The sequence below is a fragment of the Gossypium hirsutum genome, chromosome A12, assembly GCF_007990345.1.
Source record: "Gossypium hirsutum isolate 1008001.06 chromosome A12, Gossypium_hirsutum_v2.1, whole genome shotgun sequence".
Taxonomy (NCBI): domain Eukaryota; kingdom Viridiplantae; phylum Streptophyta; class Magnoliopsida; order Malvales; family Malvaceae; genus Gossypium; species Gossypium hirsutum.
In genome coordinates this window covers 103,455,069-103,466,145 of record NC_053435.1, presented here as the reverse complement: position 1 = coordinate 103,466,145, position 11,077 = coordinate 103,455,069, and the positions used below count along the sequence as shown (strand labels likewise).

The following is an 11,077-nucleotide window of genomic DNA, read 5'->3' as shown; positions in this document are numbered from 1 at the left end:
TAGTGAATAAGGGTCGGAGCTGTGGAACAGCAAAGCAAGGGTAATTTTAAAGAATAAATTGTACTAATTAGCTAAATCAAAAATTCTGAAAATTTTATGGTAAAAATATATGTGAGCTTAGTTTCTAGAAAAATTAGCGGATCTTAATTTGGAGTTCCGTAGCTCCAGATATAAATAAATTCGTAACTGTAACTCCAGAAAACAGCTTGATGGATTTTTAACAAATAGAGGAATATTTGCAATATAATTTTTTCCATATAAAATAAATATATTGCAACATAAGTTCAATTCCTACCTGATCATGACGATTGTCAGACATGATAGTTTCGCTGCAGGCATTTACTCCAATTATGACCAGCTAACCTGCATAATCCACAACGCGTACCGTCGGATTTCTCCCTAATGTCCATTTCATTACGGATTCTAGTTGATTGCGGACGACCTCTCGGATTCCTGCGTAGCCCTCTATCTGGTATAAGTTCGAAAGTCATCGGAGGCACTTCCCATGTAGACAGGTCGGGCAGGATAGGTAACTCGTTTTCCCATACACGTAACATGCGATTGAGCGTGTACACATCATCGACAAATTGTTCAACATTAAGGTTCACTTTAGCATACGCTGCAACGACATGCGCACACGGATAATGAAGTTACGGAATCTCGTATTCCAGAGATTAACTCCATAGGACCTAAGTGGTAGACCGGGTCGACGACCAATAGTCACCGTAACTCGAAACGTTTCAAGGCGTCATGAATATATTTCTACATTCATCGACCTCGCCATCCGACGGTTTGCAACCCTTGCATCCCTAATATCTTCGACAAACACATGTCCCGCCTCAATCTGGTTAACTTGTTACTGACCTATTCTTGGCATCAAGGTAGCCAACCTGTAGAATGTAGCCGAGAAGACTGTTGAAATCGGAAGATATCGTGTTTTCAACAATACAGCGTTGACCCCCTCCACTAAGTTTGTGGTCATTTGACCATAACGAAAGCCCTCGTCAAAACTTTGAGCCCATTGCCACGGCTCCATAGTACTCAACCACTGTCGGAAAAATGTATTTGTTTGACCATCCATGTCACTCTCAAGTCGAGTCATTCTTTGGCGAAAAATGTGTGGCTCTAGCTCGTACGCTGTATATGTATTAAGAAAAGTTAAGTTACAGTATTGCCCTAAAAACTTATATTGAAAAGATAAGGCAATCGTTTACCTATTTTCACAAATTGTCTTTTCCAGTTTGCATTTTTATAATCTCTAATGAAGTTAGCTGCGATGTGACGGATGCAGTAAACATATCTATATGGTACACTGGAACGTCTGATGACGGCAATTAATCATTTCCCTCTATCAGAGATAATGCAAATATTATCGTTGCTAATAACATACCTCCGCAAGTTGGTAAGGAAGAATTCCCACGATTCCATGTTCTCCTTATCTACAATGACAAATGCTATCGGGAGCACGTTCCTGTTGCCATCTTGAGCAACCGCAATAAGTAAGATCTGTGTATATTTTCCATATAGCCAAGTCTCATCCACTTGCACAAATGGCTTGCAGTGGGGAAATGCGGGCACACATGGATCGAATGTCCAGAACATCCGATGGAAAATTCGTTTTCCCGACTGTAGTTGGTCATCTGCGCCGTAATAAGGTCGTGTCTGTAGCTCAATGACGGTCCCTAGTACGTACTCCCGCATAACGGCTATCCATCTCTGTAGCTCGTTTTACGACGCATCGAAATCCCCATACAATTGCTCCATTTCCATCTGTTTTGCTATCCATGCCTTTCGATATGACACTCGATACTGAAATCGTGCTTGTATTTCGACAAACAGTACCGAAACTTTAATGGTCGGCATGTCCTTCACTATTGACATGATACACGTACAGATAGTTTTAGAATCAAGTTTTCGATGATCTTTTGTCATACGTGTTGATGTGCATGTGTGAGGCCCAACAAATTTAAGTATCTCCCACATCTGCGAATTTTGAATAAATGCAGCTCGTACCCGCCAATTGCAGCCTCCCGCCGACTTCCAACACTCCCCAATATATAATGTCGGTTTAGACATTGTAACTTTATAATCTACTGATATATTCATGCTATACCGCTTAATAGCAAATACACACTCTTCTTTACTTTCGAATCTCTGGCCGACGAATAACTCCTCAGGATCAGAATTTACGGCCAGTTGGTGAGCAAGAAGTATTTCAGGGTACTTTGGGAACTCGGCTACATGCGCCGCGTCGGGGTCTATGAGCGACATATGTGGCCCAGGATTATTGTGAATCACAACACGTCGCATCTGGTTCCCGATCGAAGACGCGTTAATGTTTCCATTGTCATTTACGTCTTCATCATCAATATCATCGGCGACATTGTCCACATTGGGATCACTATCACTATCCAATTCTTGATAACAAGGATCACTATTATCGTAACCATCATCACCAACCACATCCATATCGGGTGTAATATTAATATCGATATCGATCCCACGTATAGTCGATTCACTATCAACGTACGATATTGGAGCCACCATGCACGGTTCTTAAGCTCTATGTTCTTCACCATATGCAGTGAGATTTTCATTTTCCTCCATACCGGCTAACTCAGCAAATAAGTGAATCGATGCATTTTTGTCACTCCCATTCCCACAGTAAAGATCGATCATTGTCTCCACGTCTTCGTCTTCTACAAGTTCCATTTCAGTGAATTTGATTGGATCTGTCGAAATTGGAAACTTGTAGAAAAGTTTCGAGATCCTTCTCCCACAACGTCTAACAATTTTTACGTTAATTATTCCCTTCATATCATCCAACGAGACATTTCTATTAAATCTCATTGCTATTTGTTGCCGACATTCAAATATGCATCCAATGGTTGTTGTCAAGATAATTCCATCGAAATAAACGCATACGAAAAACTGATTATCCATCTTCAATGCTCAATCTGTTAAAAAATAAACAAACTTTCTCAAAATAATTTCAAACACCAAATAAACTACTTAAATAAAAAATTTAATTACTCAATATGCAATTTTTTTCATTCATAAGCTCATAGTTTTTCAGTTCTCATTTTATACATAATCAACATTTATCTTTACATTTGACCATTTAAATTCAGTTCTATGTTTTCTTCCATCTCCGACCCTGTATCTTCCTATGGGAAATACTGTACAATCCAATTTAGATATTCTTGATTCTCTTCATATTCATCTTCTACAATCCAATTTGGGAATTCCTCGGGATCTTCTTCCTCTTCAATTTTTATAACGGGTATTGAAATTAGAAATTCTCTTGGTAATTTCCTAACATCTAATTTATCCATCCATGGTATGTCAATCACATTTTGCTTCCCAGTCAACTTTCGTGAACCTATACTTTGTCTTGCTATTTTCCTTGCTCCATAAGAAATTATAAACTTTACGAAGCATATAATTAGATTCCAATAGGTTCGTGGTACCAATTTCTTCCAAAGTTGGTCTAAAACAATTTGATGTTCCCGTTCTATTAATGTCCCTCTAAGGGTTAAGTATTGAACTTTATTCTTCCTAATCATTTTAGGACCTTTCCACAACACTTCTTGCATCTTTTTATTTACTGTCATAATGTGTTGAACAATGTCTTCTTCTGGTTTCATTCTGTAATTTTACACTTCTCTCATTATCTTATCAACTTTCTCCCTTCGTGCTGAAGTTGTTATTTCATCAGGTAATACCAAATATGTTGCCATTTCTAACAATATCTATAACATGCCAAATAAATTTCATAAACATTATCTAATCAACCTAAAACGAGTTTTTTACCCTAATAATATAAAAAATAAAATAAAATACCAAAATAAGTTGTTTGAAAGATTAAGTGCCAAAAGTGCCAAAAATGGTACTTAATCCTTCAAACAACTTATTTCGCTATTTTATTTTATTTTTAAATAATAAGGGTAAAAAACCTACCTAAAACACATAAAACAAAATAATACATTATTTACATAACATAAATAGGCTTTTTTAGGTTTTTTTTACAATAATAATAACTAATAATAATTGTGGTTTTTTACTAACAATAATAACAATGATTTTTTACTAACAATATTAATAACTAACAACAAAAAATAATAAAAATCAACAATAATAATAACAGTAAAAACACATTAACAATATAAAAATTCATTATTTAAAAAAAATTATACTTCTTTTTTCCTTCTTCTTTTTCTTCCTTCTCTTCTCCTTTCTTTCCCTTTATTTTCTTCTCCTTGCTGCTGATTCTTGCTCCCGGAGTTGCTGGCTCTGCTTAGTTTTATAGTGCTTAGGTGCCGCCGGTGGGACCCACACAACTGGTGCCGCCTCTGCCAGAGGTAACACTGGTGCCGCCTCTGGCACCAACATGACCCTTTTTTTTTTTTTCGTTTTCAGTGTTTTTTTTTCTTTTTCAATTTTTTTTTTACTGTTGAGGCCGTTACGTTAGGGTGGTGCCGCTTGTCAGAATGGCATGACCACCCTGACCATACCATTTTTGTAATTAATTTTTTAGGTGTATTATTTTCGAATTTTTTAATTTTTTTATACTTTTTTAGTAAAAAACCAATAAAAGACAACACTATTTTGTTCACGTTTGGTCTTTCTTGCACCCTTTTTATATAAGTTTCAATTCAATTTAGGGAAAGCATTATTTTTAGGGGCTTGGAACGGATTTATGGGCTGTGATAAAATTTATTTTCATTTTTGAAAATATATGAAATGCTTCTATACAGGATCATCAATTATTTTTCAGATTGGCATATGCCTTCCATGAGATTATTTTTATTGACATGTGTTTTGCCTTTTTTTTCATTGATAAACATAACAATGACTTTAAATATCAAGAGTTTCTTCATCAACCCCCAACTCTTCTTCAATTTTGTTTCATTTTATTTTTAAATGAGAAAAGAGACAAGAATCAGTAAAAAGGAAAAGCAAGAAAAGCACTAAACTTATATTTGATAGCACCATCTCCTTGTATTTTGTCCTATTAAGAGTAGTTTCGTTTATCTACAATTAAGAGTGAAATATATCAACTAACTAAAATTGAAGCTATTTCTCCCAATTTGGAGAAAAATTCAGGGTCTGTAGCTGAAAACAGTGAGACTCATAATTCAATGAATTCTTCACAAGCTAATTGGAAAAAGTTTCAAACAAATCTGACGATACTGTTTTTCTTAATAGATCGAAGCTTTTTCGTTCTTTAAAGTTTTGATCAAGGAAATTCTAAGTTATTTTTTCTTCCTTTATTTCATTGATTTTTGTTGCAATCTCATCCATTAATATCATTGTTTTTCGAAAACACATTCATCAAGATCATCCGTAGACAGAAAAAGGAAAATTGATTTTGACGCTTCAAATCCTAAACCAATACTGTGTCAACCACCTGGCTAGCTAGCTCTGTCATATGAAGCTTTTTTGTGTTGCATATTAATGGCTTGTTTTCTTATTGTTGGAGATGAATGATAGAGTAATAATTGGAAAGGAAGATGGGTTTATCCCTCATATATCTGAAAACAACATTACGTATAACTTCGCGAAAAAGTATCGTGTGTTTTTAATAATCAAGGGCACTCTGTTTAATATCTCGATGCGAAATTAAAAACCAGTCCTGCTTGTACTTAATGTTTTCTTAAGTTTATAAAATATAAATAGCAACTCCCCCAATATGTAACTTTGTACCAAAAAGAAGTATATAATAAGCCAATGAAATAGGAAATAATAGACAAAAAAAAAAGTAATGGCAGAGATCTGTATGGAGTTCAAAAGAAAAGAGAAAAGGGGTTTGCAAAATTTCTTTCTTTGCTTCACACGTTGCTTTTGCTTTAGGGGATCAAATCCAAAAAAACTGAGAACCATTTCCTCCCTATTCGTATGTTTGATTTATTTACACTATCAATGGAACAATCCACAAGCTTTCTTCAATGCACTAAATACAACAAATATGAGCAACACCATCACCACCTTCTTGGAAGCCAACACCCTAAGATTTATCCTTAAACCGTGTTTTCTCATTAATCTCGTTGTTGTTGTTCCCATCATTAAAAGCCAAGAACCAATTAAGCAAACCAGAGTTTTCACGATCTCACCTGATCCGTTCAGGTTTACTGCATCACCTGGGATGTTCACATAGAACCACTTAGAACCCACATCATTATCTTCTGGGCGGTCTAGGCCAAGGCTTTCATTCAACCAACTGGATAACCAAATAAGCAACTTAGCAAGCCATGCAACCTCAACATCGGAGATGGGGCGTTTCATCCAGTCACCCTTGTATGTGACATTAGCTGATGTTTGGTTGCCAACTCTTCTGGGCTTGAAGAGCTCATCACGGGTGTGTTGAGGCTGTCTCAGTTCAGGTGAAATTGGAATTGGCTTCATCGTAGAGCCACCAAACAAGTAGCTCACTTTTTCTTTTAATGAATCTATGATCTGCAGGCTGTGTGCGTGTGCAATATCACCACCTTGCAACTCAGCTTCTGAACGCAATATAAACAACTACACCAACAAAATCATTGTCAACAGATGACAACATGTATTGCTATAGATTACATAAAGTGCAATCACAAATGTTAAAAGTTATAAAAACCTGAAGTAGTCGTTGTCCCCCATCTTCCCCATCACTAAAGAGTTTTAGATCTTTGTTCCAGTTTTCATGCAAGAAAGATCCATCAGCATCACTTTCACATAATCCATCCTCCCAATCCTGATGTCACCAATAACAGAAATGGTGAAATGAAATGTGATGCTGAGACAGACAATTGCGCATATATGCTCAGTCTCAACAAATATGGGACTGCCCAATGAACCCACCTTAGAAAATATTGCAAACTGATAAATGAATTTAAAAAAATGAAACTTCTAGATTTGGAGCCTTATTTGCTTAAACAGATAAGCGAAAGGAAACGAGTATAGAGATTCAGTTCATAATCTACCTTCAATTGTTCACGAATTGAAGGAACAATTCTATACAAGCTATTGAGTGCTGATTTGCTTGATACAGCTTGTTTAGAATGAAAAACAACATCTACATTCTTTATAAGATCAACCAGCTCTTTAGAGGATGTCAACAAACTTATAACCTGTAAAATAAGATAAAGAATGAGAAAATTCTTAGAAGAAAAATAGAAGAGAGTATTCTACCTTAAATCATAAGAAAGGCTAGGTACATATACCAATTACCACTACCAAGTGCACAGTGTTATCCGCCTTATTTCAGCATTCAGCTTAATACTTCTCTTGTTACTACACCTTAAGAACACAGTGTTGGAAGCCTATAAGATGATACTCAACCACGATTGAAAATGAGAGGGAATCTGTACCCTAAAACCATGAACAGGCTTCTAGAATGCCTAGACAAACTTTTATTGTAAGGCCATCAAAAGAAATATCTTCCTCTAGAAGTCACTTGCCATAACTCTTCTAAAACACATACAATTTTGGGCTTAGCTTATAGAACAATTCAAAATCTAGGCTTAATCTCCTAGGTCAGACCAACCAAAGCACCCCACCACAGCAACCCAAATTGAGTTGCCTACTAGAGAGCTCCATACACCAGCATTTCACAATGTGAAGGAAGGAAAAAAAGATGTCCTTTCAGAAACTCAGACTTTTAAATAACCTCATAACCATAGGGTAGACTAGTTAGGATTATCAGACTGCAACCAGAATTTTTGGCTTCAACCAACCTTATATATATATGGCTAGACCATCATATTTAAATCAGAAGTAATATACATTTACTTAAACAATGCCAGAATAGCTACAGTTAAGAAGCAAACCTTCAGTACCATCTGGGCAATTACTTCTGGATCTGTATGAAGGAACTTGTGTGCAAACCCAATAAAATGCATAAACAGTGAACTGTAGTATAGAAAATTAGACAGCACAAAGGCTTGCCGTACAGGCGAATATCCAGAATTTTGAGACTCTGTTTCGTGATTCCTCACATCTTTACTTGATCCATTGATAACCACATCAAGCTCTGCAAAATCATCCAAGCTGATTGTCCAAGGCTCCATATAACTAACCCATACAGAGAACACCTGAGATGTATTCTTCATTGAAGTTCCCACAGGAGAAAACAAGAATGTTCTCAGTATAAACCTATACAATGGCCTTTGTATCCAAGAGTTCCAAGAACCAACCGAACACACACTAGGCGACAAGGAAACCAAGTCCGCACTGTCAAAACCACCAGAAACTCTCCATCTTGGACTTTCATTACACTCAATATTGTCAAACCCATCTGTACTCATCACTGAGCTTAAATTCAAGTACTTCACAAACAACTTCACCACCTCACCCAGCCCGCTTGTTGGTGGGATCTCCCCCAACATTGACCTAAACGGAAACGACACACCAAAGGATTTGCATACATTAACAGGTAGTGGCGAAAAATCATTATCAACCAACCAATAATGCACAAAAACGTTTACCAATAACTCAGCACGAACTATAACAGAACCATCACACTTCAAAGAGTAATTCAAAATCGAACTACGATAGGGTTGGTGAGCACCCAAATCAAATATAGGCACAAATGCACGAAGATAAGCATATAAAAGCTGTATATAAAGATTACCCTCAAATTTTTGCTCCATTTCACGCTTACTTGACCCTGAAAACCCCCGAATTGAGCGTGTCCAATTCTCTAACCTAAACTTACTGCTTCTTTTTACAGAATTCGAGTCCAAGTTTTCGCTGTTCCCTTTACAAACGGGGTAATAAGCGAACCAAAACAGGTAGTATTCGAAAACATTCAATTGAATTTGACATAAAGAGCCCTGAACAGCATCTTCCTTGACTTTACCTTTAAAGAAAGGGCACAAATCGGATATAACCCGGAAATATTTTTCGTTAGACAACATGAAGCGGACCCACTCGGGGAGGCGTTCAACAGGGAAAACGTATTTGACAAGGGAATGTCGATCAACAGCTGAAATTGAGTTCATCAAGGTTCCGTTTGGGGAAAGGAGGGAGAAGATTTTGGAGGATAAATCTGGGAGGCTAGATTGAGAGGCAAGTTCGACCCAGCCATTGGACGGGGGCTTTTGAGACGGTGGCGGAGGAGGCAGTGACGAGGCGTCATCGAAGCCGAAGAGTTTGCAGATTAGGACAGGGAAGGTGATGGAGAAGAAATGGCGGGATTGGTCAGGTGAATGCGATTGTAGGAAGAAATCGATTGAGGCGCAGGTGGCGGAGATTTGGGAGGGAGTGGTGGAGGCGAGGATTGCAGAGGCCAGGTCTTGGGATCGTGAAAGGGAATCGACGGCGTACGAGTGAGGGAGCATTATTAAATTTTACGGCAAAATTAAAAAAGAAAAAGAGACTAGGGTTTTTGCTTTGCTCGGAAAGAGAGACGCAGGGGGGAAGAAAAAGAGAGAGGAAGGGTTTTGGCCTTAAGCTTTATGAGAGAGAGAGAGGGGGGTGTTTTTAACTTTTCTAATTTAAATAAAAAGGAGAAGCAAATGTGGCGCGTTTTTAAGGGGGAGAGGATTTTTGATGGAGAAATGATGGATAAGACCGAATTTCGGCAGAACTTTCTTCGGTGGTACCGTAGAGCTATTGCGTTGCCGATTTGAATTAATACGGCTATTTGTTGGGTTTTTCTTTCTTTTTTTTTTTAAATCTCTGCCAATCAAAGAAAAGAAATAAACGTAGGTAAGATTTCTTAGCTCTAATAAAGTTAAAGCTGACTGATACCTCAGTTTGAAATTTATGTTGTTTCTTTCTTATAATAATTCAATTATCCAATGAATTCTTTATTGAAATTGTATTATTTTAAGAATTTTATTTTTATAATTATTAAATAAGAATGTGAAATCATCTCGCACCTGCAAGATGATCCTTAAAAAAAAATTATAACCCATCTCTATAGATGAAATAATATCTATTTTAAATTTATGATCCGGGGTGAAATTAGATGGGGTATGCAAGGGTTTTACCTCTAAAAAAAATATAAAAATTTGTCTTTTAATTCTATAAATATAAATTTTTAAGTTAATTTATTGGTAAAATTGTATTTCAATCCATCTCAAAATTTAAAATTAAATTATACCCTCTCAAAAAAAAAGAAGAGTTTAATCCCTTAAAAAATATAAACTTTTACACTAATATAATGTTGCAATTATGTTTTTAGCTCACTTCAAAATTTATAATTGAATTTTGACTCTTCTAAAAAAAATTTTAATTTCAAATTTAATTATTTTAGCGATGACTAAAGTTAATCAATAGCATCATTACCAACCAAAGAATCAAGCCATAACATGAAGATAGTAGCCACAGTATCAATTTGTCATTTTACGAATATATTTAATTATAACTATGGAAGTTGTGCACTTTTTAAACAAACCATCTCAATTAAGAATCAAACACTCAATTAATACAAATGAATGCAGAATAGGATGATAAAATTTGTTTAAGTCGTAGATTTAATTTAGGGCTTTAAATATTAAAAAAAAATTAAATTTTAACACAACCTGAAACATTATCAAATTCAAGTCAAATAAAATAATTAAAACAAAAAACTAAGATAAATAAAATAGAACAATAAATTAAATTTTAGAACAATAAATAATAAAATAAAGAAATAAATGGAAAAAAATAGAATGTGGCGTATAAAAGCTTTAAAAACAAAAAGAATCTACAACCCCTTTACTAAAACGATCATAACTTAAGTTGCCGAACTCGAAATCGAGTGATTTGAAGTGTGTTTTGAAACTAAGAGATGGATCTTCGAATATTATGAAGACATCTTAATCCAAATATGTCAAATGTCACCCAAAAATTTGTCGTAAATTGACTATTCTTTTCAGCTTGAAAATTTATAGCTTGGTTGAATTGACTTTAATACATTTCATTTATTCCATGCATGTATCATTCCTCATTTCCTCGAAAAGATTCATTCTTGCATGCTGATTTTAATCGAACCTTGGTTTGATTTGCTTGAGCTTTAATCTTATTATCGGGTCTTGAGATAATATATACTCGTCACATTTATGGACCTGAAATTAAGTCTTGAGAGTTATATTATCCACACTAACAAGGCAAT

The 11,077-nt window shown here is 35.7% G+C and overlaps 1 protein-coding gene across 1 annotated transcript; it reads right to left on the bottom strand.

Annotated features, from left to right (window-relative positions):
- Positions 1-5,695: 5,695 nt before the first annotated feature.
- LOC121211126 (uncharacterized) lies at positions 5,696-9,577 on the bottom strand. The gene is made up of 4 exons (XM_041083451.1): positions 7,806-9,577; positions 6,960-7,106; positions 6,614-6,730; positions 5,696-6,522 (listed from the first exon to the last, which is right to left on the bottom strand). The coding sequence occupies exons 1-4, from the start codon at positions 9,315-9,317 to the stop codon at positions 5,920-5,922; spliced, it is 2,379 nt and encodes a 792-aa protein (XP_040939385.1). The 5' UTR covers positions 9,318-9,577; the 3' UTR covers positions 5,696-5,919.
- Between the last annotated feature and the right edge of the window lie 1,500 nt (positions 9,578-11,077).